This window comes from Cebidichthys violaceus, unplaced genomic scaffold (assembly GCF_023349555.1).
Source record: "Cebidichthys violaceus isolate CVI_PGR_0920_01 unplaced genomic scaffold, fCebVio1.0.p SCAF_10, whole genome shotgun sequence".
Lineage (NCBI taxonomy): Eukaryota > Metazoa > Chordata > Actinopteri > Perciformes > Stichaeidae > Cebidichthys > Cebidichthys violaceus.
In genome coordinates, this window is record NW_027176263.1 from 12,635,192 (window position 1) to 12,653,840 (window position 18,649).

The 18,649-nt window shown below is 42.6% G+C and overlaps 1 protein-coding gene across 2 annotated transcripts; it reads left to right on the top strand.

Annotated features, from left to right (window-relative positions):
* The first annotated feature begins 284 nt into the window (after positions 1–284).
* On the top strand, positions 285–18,649 carry ret (ret proto-oncogene receptor tyrosine kinase). Of its 2 annotated transcripts, XM_068726170.1 has the most exons (22): positions 285–383; positions 625–809; positions 922–1,013; positions 9,550–9,795; positions 10,046–10,336; positions 10,779–11,017; positions 11,132–11,327; positions 11,418–11,617; positions 12,238–12,520; positions 12,660–12,791; positions 13,134–13,244; positions 13,338–13,451; positions 13,578–13,822; positions 13,923–14,070; positions 14,191–14,298; positions 14,383–14,597; positions 15,130–15,252; positions 15,337–15,407; positions 15,587–15,724; positions 15,876–15,975; positions 16,635–16,782; positions 17,674–18,649. In XM_068726170.1, exons 3-22 carry the CDS (start codon positions 947–949, stop codon positions 17,829–17,831), a joined length of 3,333 nt encoding a protein of 1,110 aa, XP_068582271.1. In that variant the 5' UTR covers positions 285–383; positions 625–809; positions 922–946; the 3' UTR covers positions 17,832–18,649. The 2 variants fall into 2 exon arrangements, with proteins under 2 accessions (XP_068582271.1, XP_068582265.1); XM_068726164.1 differs by having other exon boundaries at positions 625–1,013.

Sequence of the window (18,649 nt, forward strand, 5' to 3'; positions counted from 1 at the left end):
TGTGTGAGTGACTGGTGTCCTGCCCCGAGGCTGCAGCCATGCATCACTCCACACACCATCCAGTCACACAGAGATCCCCCACTTGAACGACGGCCTTTAGCTACATACACTCGATACCTTGAGGGGGGGGGGGGGGGTCACACTGCTGGTCTTAGGTGATTTTGTTCTGGGACTTAAAAAAGTGCAATATTCATGAGCAGACAGACACTGCACATGTCTGGTAGTTATTGGGGAAGTATAACTCATTCATATGGTGTTTTAGGGCTGCAGCTCATCAGTGAATTGGTTCATCATTCAGCCCTGATACGTCCCCGTTGGCAGGACTTAATCAGATGCTGGGCCGCTGACTGAAACCTTGTTCTCAAATAGACCTTTTAAAAATGGTATCCACTGAAACATGTTAATGTCATTGATGCTGCTAGATGTGAAATAAGGCTAAACTTCATTAATGATTCCAGATCTGTTATGATGATTAAAATGAGCTCACCTGATACCCTTTTTAATAAAACAGTGCCTGTACCTTTAAAATGCACCATTTAATGATAATTGTTAATAATTTTCTCCCCCCGCGGAGTGTTAATGAGGTGACTGACCTGTTAAATTATGCTCTTAAATTTCCTGTAGATGCTGTGCTGCCTGCTGCTGCGGAAGCAGCGGGGCAGTGAGTAGTGAAGCAGTGAGCCTCCTCCCCCTGTCCAGCCAGCCAGTTAGCCCAGCAGCAGCCACTGGAGCCGCACACAGCAGCGCGTCTATGGGACACTGAGGATTTCATCCCCCTGCCCGGAGCCGCGCGCACAGGACACACACTGGTTTATACAGCGCCTTCATTGCTTTGAACGATTTGATTTTTTTGGTGATTTTTTGTTTTGTTTTTTGTATTCGTCGCTCTAAGGAACTTTTTTGAATCTCATTTCCATTCAGAAACTTTCACTTATGGTTCGCAAATATGGGGTCAAGTTGTGGTTTCTCTCGGGGAAACATCGTTGTGCTGCTGCTGCTGCTGCTGCTGGAAGGTAAGCGTCATCTGTACATTTATTGGTAGACTCGTGCACATGAGGGGCCACAAGATGAAATTGGAAACAATTTTTAAATGTGTGTTGCACTGAAGAGTGTTTTCAATTACTTGAAAAAGATAGGGAAACATGACAACAATAATATATATTTTTTTTTAAATAAAATAAAACTAAATGTTAAAGAGGAGAACATTTAAATTGTGTTGTATAATCCTAAATCCCGTTTGAGACATTATCTGTTAATCTGACAGCATCAGTTTTTGTTTAAAGCATCCTCTTAATCTCCTGTCAGTCAGAAAGGCAATTACTTGTGGTATGAAAATACGTTTGGTTTGGGATGCACTCTAAATTCACAAAATGTATGATTCTGTGCAAAACTGACAGTCCTATACGGAGGGAAAAAATGAAAAGAAATACAGAGAGGAAAGATTTCTGAGCTGCAACAAATTGAGCCAGTGGACCTGAAGTCTAGATGGCAACTGACAAATAGACTACACATGAAATTGGCTGCTCATGTGTGAAGCTCAATAGCTTTGCTAAATTGCAACATTTTGGAAGCTGAGTGAGTTTTAAGGCTTTTCCCAGAAGAGTCTGAAATGGCACCAACACAAAGTTGGCATTGTTTCTTGTTGCAGAAAGTGATACTTGCATTGTGCGCTGTCTGTTATGCGTGGTATGGCACTCTGAAACCTGGAGTCAAATGAATACGGCCGTATATCATAATATTATAATCCCGTTCACAATCCCACAGCCCAACTGTACCAACAGTGTCCTCCCATGCCGTCTATATTTAAAGTGTCTCTCATAGCTCAGGAGTGTGCAAATCTCAGTGTGTGGCAAGTATGTCGAATGTGATGCTTGGACAAATATAGGCCATTGTGTGGAATTCCTGACTTTGTTTTTGGACTTTGTCTTAACTGAGGTTACTATCAGCGCTTTCATACGGGATGTAAAGTGTAAAAGTGGGACGCTCATCACCGTCTTTTAGTGGCATTGAGATGTAAAGAGGGTGTTCATTTTCATGTGGATGGGTCAGAACTGTTTCATGTCTGCAAAACTGCTCTTACACTACTAATAAACTACAAGCCTACGTAATCGCCCAAGGGAGCACTTTCCTGCAGTGTTGTTAAAATGATTAATGCAATGTTTTTTAATTAAGGTGCCACAGTTGTATGTAATGCTCCCTGCTTATTTTTCACTGTGACAGACAGTGTGGCTCTCGTTGCACGGGGCCCGAGAGATGTATTCTCACATCACACTCACAGTAGACACGATGCTCCTGCATACATTTACATCTCGGCTCTGCTTTGTTCTGCGCGCATTGTCACTGAGGCAGGCGTCCCTCCCCGGTATTTATAGACGAGCACAGTTGGTCCAGTTCGATTTCATATGTCAAGGACGTGATGGTAATTAAATGGGTGCTGAAACCTACACCTTACGTAAACGCCTCACCTGCCTGTTTGCTGCAACAAAAGACCTACACTTGTACAGAGGAGAAGAGGCGAGCTGCAGGCAGGTGTGCAGCAGCTGCTCCTATCTCTAGGCAAACACTGGCTGTTTGTTTTCTTTAGGAAAATATCGCCTGTTATACAAGTACACACAGTGTTCAGATTGCACGACGGTCGTTAACTACCCTCAAAATGACACATCAGATTGATTTAGCTGTATATGTTGAAGCTGATTTTCTTAATTTATTTCACTTTTTAGAGGATGCTCTCGCTGTTGACGTCATTAACAATATGGCCATTTCCTTCTGTACACTTCTTTATAAGTTATTCAATCTCCAAATGAGTTTCATGAATGTGTGGGTCCTCATCTTCTAAGTAATCTAATCATGTTGTGATGCACTTTTTTGTATCGCATAAACCTCTTATGCGAGATTATATCATTATACAAGTCGTTAAATATTTGATAGAATCTAAGGAAGGGTCAGATTGTAGAAAACGGAAGATAGTTAGGGTTTGGTAATTCCCATCATCACGGTTCCAGGTAACTCATTAGTTTAGTGTTTCTTGCTGAGGTAATCAAACAGTGGAAATTGGCAATCAGCGTTGACTATAAGAGTAATCAGCATTTTTACATTTGGCTGCGTCGCCAAGCACTTACGAGTAGAGTTAAGCAGAAGAAGTAGAGCCGTCATCCAAGTTACTGAAATCCTCTGGTCAGTCATGGCTTTGTTAACATTTGAACCTCTGATTTTGTGTGTGTTAATGATATCTCATGACTTAGACTAGTTTAAAGAAACGCTGGGGCCTTATGGACTGGTTTGCTTTTCAGAGGTTAACAAAACGTTCAGAATTGAAACTCAATAATACCGTATGTGACTAAACCTGGCATAAGCCTTCACTGAAATGCACCAAATCCTTTTAACAGACACTTCTGTGTAATCCATCACTTCCACAAGAAGAGCCACAGATGTTTTCACATAAAAGCATCGATCCGTTTATCTTCCACCGTGACCTTGCTGCTGCAGCTTTGACCCTGCTTTGCCCTTTGACCTCTGAAACCTTAACCAAGTGGTAATCCCCAGTGATGACCCCACCGTCCAAGAGGAAGCCATGATGCCTCTCCTCCTCCTTGCCTTAGAATGATCATTTTCATCAGCATCTTTCCCTTTTGAGGAGGATCAGACCAATAAATCTCATTTGATACGTGCTGCTATTTGATTTAGCTCCTTATTACATTACATGATTTAGTAAAGCTTCTGTCTTGCGCTGCCTATGGAGGCATGATAAATCTTGTCAATTTTCTAGTCTTGCTGTCACTACGTCTCTTTTAGGATAATTGGAAAACGTCAGGAGACAAGTTCTTTGCTGTAGAGTTTATCTTTCTATATTTAATTACGTAAACAGCGTTGTTTCTCTTTCTGTATCTCTGAAAACTCAATAATTTCATTACTTGTCTACGACACTGGCACAGGGACTCTATTTTTTGGTGTTTAGTTTATTGCTTTTTGTAAAAAATGGTGGAATACAACAACAACTGGCCTCAGCTTCCCTTCATCCGTCTCGCCGCGTCCCTCCCTGTCCCTGAAAGGCTAATAAACTACAAATGATCAGAATCAGAGCAGTGATGCAGCAGTTTCACTCTTTCAAAGTTTGACGCTTTGTCTTTCAGTTATAGCTCCTCCTTTTTGCCAGAGCATGCAATTTTTAATCAACAAAATATCGGCAAAAATGCATCATCCCATTTTTAAGTTTTTGATCAAACTGAACCAGTGTTTGTTTTTAGGATCCTGTCTGATGGAGGGACACCGACCACTGCGTTATTACTTCCATTGCTGAGAGTCTTAGCTCCCTAACTCTGGACTGTTGCTTCTGCTGCCGCTGCATGGATGCCGCTCCTACCTGTCAAAGCTCTGCGCCTGATCCTCTAGTCAGTTCAGGGTCACACTTCCCTCTCATGCATGGGCAGAATCTAATTTGCTGTGGTGAAAGGACAAGGAGACATTGATTGAAATTCTGCCCTCTGGGCATTCAGTCCTCTCGTTTCACATGGGCCTTGACAAGTTATTTTCCAGTCGCCTAGTGGTGCGCGCTGTGTTTGACCCGTCGTTTACAACAATGAACAAAACAAAAGAGCGAGCTTAGCACATTTGATTCCACATGGTCGTGTGTCACTGCGGAAGTGCATGCGGGTGATTTTTTAACAGTTTTAAAGGTGCTAAGTGTACGAGCTTGAAACATGAACATCTCATTTATAAATTCATTGTAATTAACGTGACAGTCGTTGGGACTGATTTCTTTTTTAAAATTCAAACCTCATTTAAACCCCGTTGCTTTTTGTCAGAATGAGAATGTTGCTGCGTTCCCCGTCCTCCACCAGCCCCACCCTGGCATCACCCTGTGTCCATTTGTTTGCTCCCTCACTTTACTGAAGTGGGTAAACATGTTGGAAATTATTTTTCCACCACCTGCCAGTGCCAGAAACTCTGAGAGCTTCACTTCCATTTGTGCTGGAAGATCAGCGCTCTCCGTTCTCTGCCATAAAGCCACGGCCCTCCCTTTGTTTCCATACTGTAATCCATCAGATTCACTGTGAAACCTGATGTGGTGACACACTATGGAGCAGCAGTCAGAAGCTAAAAGTACTAGTCATCTCCACACTGCTCGTTTTGGTTCAGGTGCTGCACGATATCTCAAAGTGGTAAATGTTTAATGATGACATAACTGTATTTTGCCACAGCCAGCTAACGTCTTTGTCTACTTCTGTGTACATGTCAGTGAATCTGATGGCTTGTTACCACCGCTGTGATGAGGATAGAGATCAAGTCTAATGACCACTGCGTCAAACTCAGTCGGGAGCTCTATGATGTACCACGTGATCAATTTTTGATGCCACTGTCACTCCCACAGGAATTCTTAAACTGAATTTGTTCATGCAGCTAACCTCTGAGGAGATGTTCTATTAGATTTCTTGATGACTGATGAACATGGTTCATTGGATCCTAGCTCTTGTATTCTCTGAGGGCTAATTGGGTTACATTATGGTGTAATTGATTATTATGTTACGGTATGCATCATGGTAACCTGAGTAATCTACCTGGAGCCTGACTACCCCTCCTCCCAACTGAGATCAGATATCGTATGACTCTGATGAAAAGTTTAATGACTCTGTCATCATAACAGGATATGACTCTCTTTCCTTAATTACACCTCATTGTTTTGAAATTGAAAGAATCACAATCAGGACTATATTAAATCCAGGTTCTGGATCCAGTATGAAATAATGAAGCAATCATGCACGCTGGCACAGGAAACCAAGAGGAAGAGATTTCCAAACATTATGATCAATAAAAGCTTTTATGAGTGGACTTACAGCTCAATGTGCAGAATTTTAGTTAATTGAATCCTTGACGAGAACCATTCCCATAACTGTTACATCTTTGGAAGCGGAGTAATCGTGATAGGTTTTAGAGTGATTATGATATTTATTGTGTTTATATCACCATGACATGCTCCAGCTACTTTGTAATAGTTAATGGATTATTTGAAAAATGGGGATATTGAAGGCCTAAATTGCGGCTGTGAAATGAACGGTAGCTGAAATACGTCTGTGGCCATGCAGCTGAACAAAAGGGTTTAATATTATGTGCAACGGAGATGAATGCACACATGCAGCCATCAGCCCCCCCCCCCCCCTCCAGTCTGTCTCATCAGTAGAAAACAATCAGCATCCCTGTTGATTAGTAAGGTTATTGATTGGTCTGTTGCCAGATACAGGGCCTTTTCAGTGGGTCGTTACCAGGGACAGATACAGCGCACCGCTGACCTTGGGAGAGGAAAGAGCATCGGGCTGATCTCTCACCGCAGGGGCCCCAGTCTACGAGCAAGATTAGTGAGGGAATGAATCATACACTCCTCCTGCTGTTGACAAGGATGCTCTGTGAGGACGTCTGGGTGGGAGATCCACGTTTTATTTCATTGAGACTTGAGGGACATTCAGAGAGGTAGAGGCAGCCTGTGGGTTAGTCTAGCACATGAGCTCATAGCTGGTAAATCTATCAGCCGAAGCACGCATTGAGCTAATTGAGTTCCTGTCTTTGTCTGGGACAACGGAGAGGGCGTCCCACCCTATCAGCTCGGACCAGTCCTAGACACGCCGTGGTCCGTGGCTGACTGAGCACATGGCTTCAGATTTTGTGATGAGCTTGTGTCCTTTTTGTCCTTCCACGGTTAAAATATGAAACGGAACTGACACAGGCCATAATTAACTCAAGGAAAACTGCCATCGTCAAAGGCATACGTGTATAGACCAGTGAAAGGGTTTTTTTTTCCGTCGTTGTTTTTGTTTTTTTCACCAAACAAGCGACGTACGAGTTCAGTTTCGGTATATCCACTCAGCAGTACATGATATCTCTTGTAAACACGGATTCAGTCCTCCTGTTCAAACACTGGCTTGGTTTGCAAAATTACTTACTCTGGCTTTTGAAGAAATGACACAGTATATGGCAGCTAAGCGTCACTTTTATTGGTGTTTGAAGGCTGTAAAAGGTCTGCTTATGATGGTAATGTTTACACACTTTGAGTTATGGGAGGTCAAAGCTGTTCCAAAAACATTGTCTACGTATATGTGAAAATCTGAAAAGAACATTTCAGTGTTCCTAAGACACAGAGTTGAAATTAAACCTGTGCTGCATCTTTTATTTTTTTAAATCATTTTTGTGCGTGGTCATCAGAGGTGAAATGTCGTTACGATCTGTATTTCCGTTATTCCTGCGCATCATTTAGGGAAGCTAAGGAGTCATACTTTTGGAAAATCTTCATCATGGCTACACAGACCAAAAGATGCCATTTGCTAAGAGAGGCATGCTTGATCCATTCAATTAATTAGTTTTGATATAAACTGCTTGCTTTCTGTTGGCTTCAGTCCTGGAAAGAAATTGAATTTTGAATGATATAAACAAATTGTGTTGTATGGGGTCCAGCCACCGTGGCTTCGAGCCAAGGCCGGCGTTCATAAATACATTCAGCTCCCACTGGTTCACATGTTGGACCCTGTAGTTTTATTTGTTGAGCTGCTGTCATCCGCTCTGTTTGATTCATGACGTTGTCATGTGTTAGTTGTCTGTGGATTAAATTAATTTCTTTATTAATATAACACAGGGATGTTGAAAGGAGTATATTTCTAGCTTGATAAAGACACAACTTAATCCAAGATCTTTAGCATCTTATCAAATTAATACAAGCATTAGTCTAATAATAATGTATTATGATGATGGTTAAGCTGCAGTTCTCCACTCTTATTGGGCCTTTGTCAGTAAGATAATGGCTCCCTCTAATGGCCATTTTGAGTATACAGCTGGAGACCTACGCTGAGATTGCATGATTTTTTGCAATTACCTTCCTATATTTTCTCACAAAGAAACATCATATTCAGTTATTTTAACAGGTGCTGTACCATGTTGCACTACTATAGTAAGGCCATCCAACCATGTTGAACCATTGTGTTCCGGCCTCCCAAGGTCTTGCAACACTGTACTATTTTATAACACTAGAAAAAGTACAATGTTTCGAGTAAAAACTTGGCTTTTCATCAGACTCAGAGGTATCAAACAATCTGTGGTGCATTTGAATCAATGTTGTTTCACAGGAGGAAACTTAAGGTCATCCTTTCATGCTGTTTTGGTCTGGTTTGAAATCTCCACCTTGATAACATCCTAAATTCACTTTGGATATCCTCTGTTATGCAACTCAGGAAACAAACACAGCCAATTTGATTAACCTCATTTTCACTGCGGGTAGATATCACATCCATTGCTGCAGATAATTTCCCTTTTCTACAATGATTTCTCAGTCAGACAGTTGATGAATGGCCTATTACAGTGGCTGCCTTTTATGAAAGAATGTATATGAGAATTCTTTCATCTTCACATTACTTTAAGCCATTCCCAGCTTTTGCTTGTATGTTTTTTTGAGTATATTATTAAAGATACTTGATTACGTTGGCGTGTCAACCAGAACGACCAAGACAGGGCATTGAACACATCTATAAGGAAACCATTTGGGGTGGCGTCTATCGGGTCTAAATACCTAACAAAAAACAATATAAACCAGATAAAGCCTCAAGACATTTTTCAAGCTGAATGGTTGTGGTAAATTTAGCAAAAGAAAAACCATCCCTCAAATCTGAGTCATGGAACCCACCACCCCAGAAAGATTAACATACAAGTGGCCTGCAGTTTGTTTTTGTCTCAGGAACACTTTTTAATAAAAAGGGCTGCAGCCTCCCTGAGTGTATCTCCATCCTTCAGGAAGGACGGCCACATTTTATCCATCAGCTCGGCCTCCTGTCATCCAACCCCCCGCAAAATTAAATCAATGTCTGAAACCAGAGCCGAGGCCTCAGCTGCACCAACAGAAATAGAAAATCTAGTTTTGCTGTCTGCTAATGACATTAGTGCGTTCCCTAAATGGTCGCCTACCGTCGTCAAAGAGGAACATAACAGGGGTATAATTACAGGAGGAACACTTGCATCTCCATTTTCCTGTAAAACACACAGCCTGCTATAGCTCTTTATGGATTTCCTCAACACACATGCACACATATCCCCCCCCCCCCCCCCCCCCCCATGGCAGGTAATGATTCAACTCTCCTCCATATCGTGTTATCCCTTGTAATTAAACATCTCAAGGTGAACAGAAGGAGAATCGGAAACCACATGTTATTGACCGTATGAGAAATTCATTAAAAGAGCTGCATAAGTGTCATTTGAGCCCTCCTTTCAATATCCGCTGACGGGGGAGATGACGGACGTATCGGAGGAGGAAAAAAAACAAATGAATCTGTCATATTCCATGTATGTGTTAATTTCCATTCAGTGGCCAGACAGCATTGTCCGTGGGTATTGTTCCCACAGTTAAATATCCAGAAAGAGATATCTGATAACTGCTCTGTAATATTACCCAGCATTATCTACTGCCAGACCTTATTTTCAGGGATCACAATGTTTCCCTTAGAGGTAATATAACTAAACCCCCCTGTGATTCACTTGGCTGCCTGCTTTTTAACATCTGCTTCTTTCTTCTTTCTGCAGGAGCAACAGGGCTGTACTTCCCTCAGAATGAGTACATTGAGACGGTGTATGTTGGCCAGCTGGCAGGGACGCCGATCCTCCAGGTCCACGCCATGCTGGACAGCGACTCTGAGCGGCCGCATTTCTACCTGTGCTGGACGAGCTCCCTCAGACGCCCAGCCTACAGCTCCTGGTTCAATCTGGACATCAACACTGGAATACTGTCCTTGAACAAAACCCTGGAGGAGAGCGACTTCGCCTTGCTATGTGAGTTGGATGCGAGCATTTTGACGGCAATGTATGTATAGTCTCTTTTCAGTGCCGCACATGCGAGTGAATTAGTGTCTTGACGTTTATCCCTTTTGCATAATGCTTTGGCTCCATGTGCAGGTCTCTGCCCTCAGGATGATAATGTAATTGCATACAGGCAAAAAAAAAAAAGAGCTTAGTCATCAAAAAGAGCACTGCCTGAGATTAAAACGCTGCTTCATTTTGTCTTGGCTGTTTGTCCCGTCAGATCAACACTCATGGTCCGTGAAGAAGTTGTTCCTGCATGCCATGGTGGTACCGAACTTCACCAGGAAGTCCCAGTGCATCAGAAACTCCCCTCGGTTCAGCCTGGACTTTGTCAATGCCACGATGCCTAAGTGTGCTCAGACGGATATGAAGGAGCTGTGCTTCCCTCACAGAGACACCTCCAACCCCCACATCATGGAGAACAGGTTCCCCGGGGCCCTACGGCAACTCAGGCGTCTCACCAGACTCAACGTCTGCTCCAACTACACCATCACTTACAATGTGGAATCAGGTCGGACACTTTAAAGAGAGACTTTGTAACATGTTGAAGAGGAAATGGCATGTTCTTCCTCTTACAAATTAGCAGTCGAATTAAAAAGCAACAAAACACACCATTGTTCAATTTAATATACTCAGGTGTTTTGCCGGTACTGGTATGACCAGTATGATGTTTAAGTTGACTAAGGTAACTATTGCTGTATAACACAATACTGATCATTTTCTGACTGTATGACTCTTATCAACTTGTGCTACTGTTAAACTAGTTAGCATTTTGGCTAAATGCCTTTATTCCATCACTGTCACTGGTAAGCACCGTGGCAACTGTTAGTAGCCTAACAAATCACACCCATACCAGCTCTGACTCGGTATCCTGCATTCAGACTGTAGACTGTAGGCATGGTGGCTGTAGACACACACACACACCTGACTTTGGTTGTTCCCCTCGTCTGCAGATACTCCAGCACCATTCGCTGTTGATGAGAACACCACAGAGCTGGTGGTGACGGCTGCGTTGGACCGCGAGGAGAGCGAATGCTACCGACTCCTGCTGGTTTGCACAGTCCGGACGGAAACGGTCATCACCAAGGTGGAAACTTCACTGGATGTTTTTGTCAACGATGAGGACGACAATGCGCCGTACGTGAATGGAACAGACACAGCAGATGTTGTCATCGGCTTCAATCGGACAAAGGTGAGGAGGAGACCAATATGACACGGATCTGATCAGTTTGGATTGTTTTATAGACACAACCCAATGTGGGCTGATTTTATCTTCTTTACATGTATTTATTTATTTTTTCATCAGGGTGGCTCCTTTGGGGCTTTGTTTGTCTTTGACCGGGATTTAACCCCCATCTACCCCATCGACCAGAGTCACAATAAGTATGTGGGGACCTTGCTCAATAATGACCCATGGATAAAGGAAACATTTGGCATAAAAGGCACCTTCAGTGAAAAGAAAGCTGCTCTTGGAGGAATTCGAGAGACCGTCCACGACTACCGTAAGTAATCCTGGGGCTAATACAAATCATCTGTTTTTATGAAGACTGTAGTTTTTCATCCACATTTGCATGTTTGGCCCTTGATTTTAGAGCTTGTCCTGAAGAGGAACCTGTACGTGACTGAGAATCGCACCCTGCAGCTTGACTACCTGGTCAATGACACCACCTACCCCGGTCTGGAGGGAACAGTGTCGCTGCACTTCAACGTCACCATCTTACCCGTCCACATCCGCTTCGCCAACATCACACATATGTTCACATTGATGCGACGAGCTTCTTTCTACGCTCAGGTACTTATCTACACTATCATACCAATCTATAACTCTCTGTTTAGTCTGCTGCCATCTTAAAGTGTAGGTAGACATGCTTTCATGTTTTTAGTAACTCACATCAAAAGCTCACTGCTGGATGAGCCACACCTGTTTGCATCACATCAACATGTTTGAAGATGATAAAGATGTCCAGCTGAGGAGCTCAGGCTTGCTAAAACAGAGCCTCGATGAAAGATTTAAAAAAAAGATGTGCTGGGAAGCAAAACATCAGCAGAGCATGAAAACTCTCTGTAAAATAGCATCTGGCTTAATGTCACTGAAGTGGTCAGAGCTGCAACATGCTTCAAAGTTTTGATGCTGCAATGATTTTATTCCCTAATAGGATTTAACTCTGAAATGTTATAGTGTTATTTCTACTCACTATTTAGAAATCCTAGCCATTCAAACAGGTGTTATTACACTCTTAGACTTAATGAGACTGCCACCTGCTGGCTCAGTAAGTAAAATAGAAAACGGTAATTCTTTAATCAGTATCTCTGTAATAAAAAAAAGTTGTCCATAAAGCTGTTTGTATTATGCCAACCTTCCACTTAAATTACATACCGTCTTTTTAAATCTCTCCTCCCATCTCCTCTCAGGTCGGCAGAGTCTGTGTGGAAAACTGCCAACAGTTCGATGGCTTCAGGGTCACATACCGGCTCGTGGTGCCAGATAAGAACGTGTCTGCAGACGTGCAGTCCTGCTATGCAGCCATCGGCATCACCCAGGCCCCGGACGAGATGTGGGGACTGCTCTATGTGAACGACTCGGAGGCGCTGCGCAGACCCGAGTGCCAGGACCTGCAGTACCTCGTTGTTGCTCAGGAGGAGCACACGCAGTTTGAGGCCAGCACGCAGATACACATCATACTGGATGGTGAAGGTGAGACCGTAACAGTCAAGGTCCACGTCATATTTCATGAGGTTTTAAAAAGACAGGGTTTAGTCTTCACATCGTAATGAAATCTGAGCTGTCTTTTGAAGATTTGGTTATGTGTGTTTTTGGCACTTGTGGCACACAGCAAACAAGGCCAGTCAGGAGAGCCAGCAGTTCCCGCCCTGTGCAGAAAACAGACGGCAAGGAGACTGTGAGTCTCTCCGAGGCCTGGGGGCGACAACAGGGAGATGCCAGTGGAGGCAAGGCACTGAGAAAGGTACATTTTATTTAATGGAGTCATAAACCTCATTGGCTCATGTCCATTTTAATTATGAGGCCTTGGAGTCATTTAACTAGAACCAAATGTGGTGGTCTAAGGATCAGAACCAGCATGTGCGTCCTTCCCAATAACATCTTTTTTGCAACAGGAATAAACAAGAGTCAGGAAAAATGTGGTCTTCATTTTGATAATTACAAGCTCTAACGACTCCATATGATGGCTATTGAGGACTTAAATTTAGGCTAACAACAAGACAAGCTGATCATACTTCGACATTTGTTTGTCATCTGGTAATGTTTTCCCACTTATGTTTTTCTCTCCTTTGTGTCAACGTTCCAGGAATTTCTGAAAATTACTCAACCTGCTCCCCTGACCTGCGGACATGTCCAGATAGCTTTTGTGATGCAGTTGAAAGCAAAGACGCGTCAATATGTCCGCAAGACTGTACAAGTAAGAAACGCATGCCTATACTGATGGATTTCTGCACAAATGTAAACATGTAAAGGACATTTTGTATCACGTTATTATTTATTATCTCTGAAGAGGAAACTGTTACCGGAGGTCATGAACGAGGCCTGAGGAACGGGATCCAGGCTGGATATGGAACCTGCTACTGCCTCTTTGAGAGATGCTTTTGTGAGAAGGAAGTTGTCGACAGTGAGTCGTCATAAATCACACAAAACTGTCAATATTAAAGTGAAATACAGTCTCTGAGAGGGTCCTTATTCATGTCCTCTCAAGAATGAACCAGAAATAGATTGCTACTTTCTTGAAATCCTCCAGAGGCGATATGTGACGACATGTGTAAGACCATCATCGCCACGGCTCTGCTCCTCTCCTTCATCGTCTCCATCCTCCTGTCTTCATACTTCATCCACCGGTACCACAAGAACTCGCCTAAGCCCCCGATCGCCTCTGCCGAGATGACTTTCCGCCGGCCAGCTCAGGGTTACCCCATCAGCTTCCCTGCTAACAACATTCGCCGTGGCTCGCAGGATTCTATCGAGACAGACACCTTTAAAATACCTGTAAGCTGCTTCTTTTGACCTGATACCGACTTTTCTTAAGCAAAGTATATTGAACTGGTTGAGAAGTCAACAATTTTCCTATGTTTTATTTTTTTAACAGGAGGATCCTAAGTGGGAGTTTCCTCGTAAAAACCTTGTACTTGGCAAGACTTTGGGAGAAGGAGAGTTTGGGAAAGTTGTCAAGGCAACAGCATTCAGGCTGAAAGGAAAGGCTGGTTACACCACTGTGGCTGTGAAAATGCTTAAAGGTAAGACAAGCCTGCCAGAGGCCAGACATGTTGGGGAAGTAATTGGTGATATATGAGAAGTGAATGTCTGCAGAGATGAATGGTTTCATCATTACATTCCCTTCTTTTCCTCCATGACAGAAAACGCTTCTCATAGTGAGCTGCGCGACCTGCTGTCAGAATTCACTTTACTGAAGCAAGTCAACCATCCGCACGTCATAAAGATGTATGGAGCGTGCAGTCAGGACGGTAAGACCTCAAGTGCTCCTGCTATCCCCTTTCAGGACATGTGTGTTGCACATGGACTCCTAAGTGCTGCACTTCTCTGAATAGGTCCATTGTACCTGATCGTGGAATATGCCAAGTTTGGGTCACTCCGCAACTTCCTGCGCGAGAGTCGGAAAGTTGGCCCCAGCTACATGGGCAGGGACGCCAACCGAAACTCCAGTTACCTGGAGAACCCAGACGACAGGGCGCTCACCATGGGGGACCTGATCTCCTTCGCATGGCAGATCTCCAGAGGCATGCAATACCTGGCGGAAATGAAGGTATTTGACAAACTAAAAAAGTCCAAATTTTCACAAAAACAAAATATGTGTGCTCACTGCAGAAATTTTGCAGTTGAAACGTTTGAAGTAACTGAAATACTGAGGCAGTTGTCGTTTCAGTCAGGATACAAATACTGAAAGAAGCTGAAATACAAGTTAACATGGAAGTTATGAAAGAGGTTACAAGTTTTAGTTTAATCATTGAGTGAGATTGAAATCCCTTCAAGAACTTCAAAAACTGCTGATAGGTTTTGAAGATTCAGTTGAAGTTCAAGCATTGAAAAGTATCAGTTAAAGAATAAGAGATGAAAGCAGTTCAAATGTCAAATGATGTGCAAACACTAGAAGATCGAAGCACTTGAAATTTCAGTTTAGGAGTAAAAGATGGATGTAGTCGAGATGTTAGTTGAGGTGTTTTGGCGAAATAAGTTTAAATTTCAGTCGATGTGGAAGTGTTGAAGCCACTTCCAGTTGTTGATCTGTAAGCATTTGCAATGTCATATGGCTTTAAATGAGGATTTTGGTCCGACAGCTTGTTCACAGGGACCTTGCAGCACGAAATGTTCTCGTAGCTGAAGGGCGGAAGATGAAGATCTCAGACTTTGGACTCTCCAGAGACGTGTATGAAGAGGACTCGTATGTTAAGAGGAGCAAGGTAAAGACCAGAGACAAAGTAGTAATTTCGGTTTATTTACAACAATCTTAAAAAATGTAAACAAACTCTCTTGCTTATTTCCAGGGTCGTATACCCGTTAAATGGATGGCAATAGAGTCCTTGTTTGATCACATTTACACAACACAAAGTGACGTGTGAGTACAAAAAACATTTAAAGAAACAGTTTGTCATGTTGGGAAATACGCATATTCACTTTCTTGCCAAGAGTTAGAAAGTTAATATTTCCCAAAATGTTGAACTATTCCTTAAAGCCATTTTTAATCCATTCTCTATATATTGAAATATTGTTATGAGGCCCTGTGCTCTCTTCCAGCTGGTCCTTTGGTGTGCTGTTATGGGAGATAGTGACACTGGGAGGAAATCCATACCCAGGTATCGCTCCTGAACGCCTCTTTAACCTACTCAAGACTGGTTACAGGATGGAGAGACCAGAGAACTGCTCGGAGGAAATGTGAGCTCCACTCTGTCACTCTGCAGCATCTCCTCATCTCCTCAGAGTGCAATAACTCCCCTCCACCACATTAAGACAGTCACGGAAAATGACTGTTGGGAGGATTAAACGACGCTTATTCTCACCCGCTGTAAAACTTTTTCCTCTGCAGGTATAATCTCATGCTTCGATGCTGGAAACAAGAAGCAGAGAAGAGGCAGACATTCTCAGACATCAGCAAAGAACTGGAGAAGATGATGGTGAAAAGTCGGGTATGGTGAAGCTACACAGTACATTAATATAAGTTATTCATATTCTTCCACAGGAAAGCAGTGGTGGAGGGGGAGCTATTAATCAGCCTCTTTCCATGCAATACTGGCACAATTGTGATGCAACACTTTGGTGATGCATCATTGAGATCGGGCTGTCAGACGTTTTATGCTTCCCGCTCCTTATGGATTTGCAGCTGGCCCAAAATAAGCAGTATATCAGTTCTAGTGGACATCATGTACTGTTGGCTTGCTGTTTAGAGTCACATACACACATGCTGCGTTACGCTGCTGTCTTGCTGTATGATCTGTCACTCTTCCAAAATGCTTTAGATACCATAATTAGTGTTTGAAGAGCAATCCTAAAATGTGGCCTTTGGCCGCGTAATCACAGAGCCTAGCAGTCAGGCCCCTGCTGTTGAAGTGAGGCTAAATATAGAACATTTAAGGACAAGGGAACGCAGACGTCCCAGAATACAGCAGGCTAGTTCATCCCTGTTGATGTAATAACGAGAGAGCGCTTGCACAATTTTCCCCAGGACTTTTGTGAGTAGACGTCACCGCACTGTGTGACCTTTAGCATGAGCACGCTCAGCCTTAGCATGCGGTGATACCTCGTCCTCACTAATCAGCCTAATCCCACCTTCATCTGCTCTTGTCAGGATTACCTGGACCTGGCGGCGTCCACGCCAGCCGACGCCCTGCTGTACGACGACGCCCTCTCTGAAGAGGACACACCACTAGTGGACTGTAATAACGCCCCTCTCCCTCGAACCCTCCCCTCCACATGGATTGAAAACAAGCTCTATGGTAGAATCTCCCACGCATTTACTAGATTTTAGAAACAGGACACACAACACAAGCTCTCTTTTTTGGCAAGTTGTGATTGGCTTTTCCGTAGTCAAGTGTGCGTGACTGTGATCTCGGCATGCCTTTTGCTGATTAATGCTGACATATCTCCCATTTCATCGTAAATGAGAGGCTCAGTGAAAAAAAAGATCTTGTGTCTTGACTTTTCTGTTTAACTTGGACCTGCTTCTAATGTACATGAATGCTGACCAAAAGCGCTACATTTGTAAATATTGAGTTTACCCTTCATTCTAATTTATATGGCACTGCTCATACTCATGCTTCATCTGCATTTTATTTGTAGATAGTTAATGTTTTCACTCCATCACATTTCTATTGTCATCATTCCATTATTCGTTTACATTGGAAGAAACAGTATGTAACATTTGAAACAGGTCCTTGCTGAATCAATCACTCACTGTGTTTTTTTAATTTCAGATTGTCTTAAATTTTCTGACTTTCTAATGTATATTAGCTATTGATATATACTGATTTCACAATGCTGAACGGAGAAACAGTAAGGCTTTTGAACAAAACTCTCAGGTGACATTGATTCAAAGTAAAGAATACATTGGACTCGCCCATCTGCACTTCTGAACAGTAACATCAAGGGAGTCATAGGTTAAATTAGGGGCATGAACATAGCCTCAATTCATCACGAAAGCTCAATAAATAGTAAATTATACGATATTTCACTTGATGTAACATATAAGCCATAACTGTCCACCTCTGAGAGTCAAATCAGGACTTGTTTCAGAGACCGTCACTAAAGAGTTTGATTTGAGAGCCTTTCTGTCTGCACGCTGTTAATCTTTCACTGAGTGCAGAAAAATGATATGTTCTCGTTTTTAGGCATGTCATACCCCAACTGGCCTGAGAAGAGCCCGGTACCGCTCAACAGACATGATGCCACTAATCCAGTCTTTACAAGATATGCCAATGATAGTGTTTATGCAAACTGGATGGCTTTGCCCTCACCTGCAAAAGCTGTGGACAAGCTTGATAGCTAAAGACAAACCGACACTGTAGAAAAGATGACTAATTGGTAGATGTGTATATTTCTATAAGACTGTACATATACAATCTGATGCTAAAGTTGGTTCCCTTTTATTTCTGTTGCACGGGTATTCAATGTTTAAAACTGGGGTCTTTTTGCTGCAGAAGCGGCAGGATCAATGTAGACCACGCTTCATTCAGCTCTTCAGTATGTTAATTATTACCTCACGGGTCATGTTGGCCAAGTTGTATCACTGCATGACTATTGTACCAGATTGTATGCCAGTGTCAATGTCTTTTAAGTGCCTGTGCCGCTTCTACAATAGCCTCCAATTATTAATGTGCGACTGTGAAGATCTTGTTCCAGCCCAGGAATTAAAGGGGACGTCTTTACCATCACCTGCTGTAGACAGCTGGGATTGAGTGGACAAAAGCAAAAGGCTGAACTTGTTCTAAAAAATGTAAAGTTTCTACTTTGGAGCATTGTTCTCCTCAAAATGTCAGAGACCCTTTTAGTGTTTCTCCCAATAGATGTTTTCAAGCTGTTCTTGCCAAAGAAAAGTAACACAGACATGATAAGTGAACAGTTTTCTTTGCTTTTGTTCTTGTATTTTTTTTATTTTTACATGAAAGATATCAAATAGTGAGTGCTACTCCAGTGTAAGGACATAATGGACTTAATGTAGATTGTGACCATGTCCCGTGTCAGACTACAGTTCACTTTTGGATTCACTGTAATGGCAATCTTTGTGGAAGACGTATGATTATGTAAACTGAGTGTTGTTATTATTTGATTAAGTTCCAATTAATAATAAACATTAAAAATGTGCAA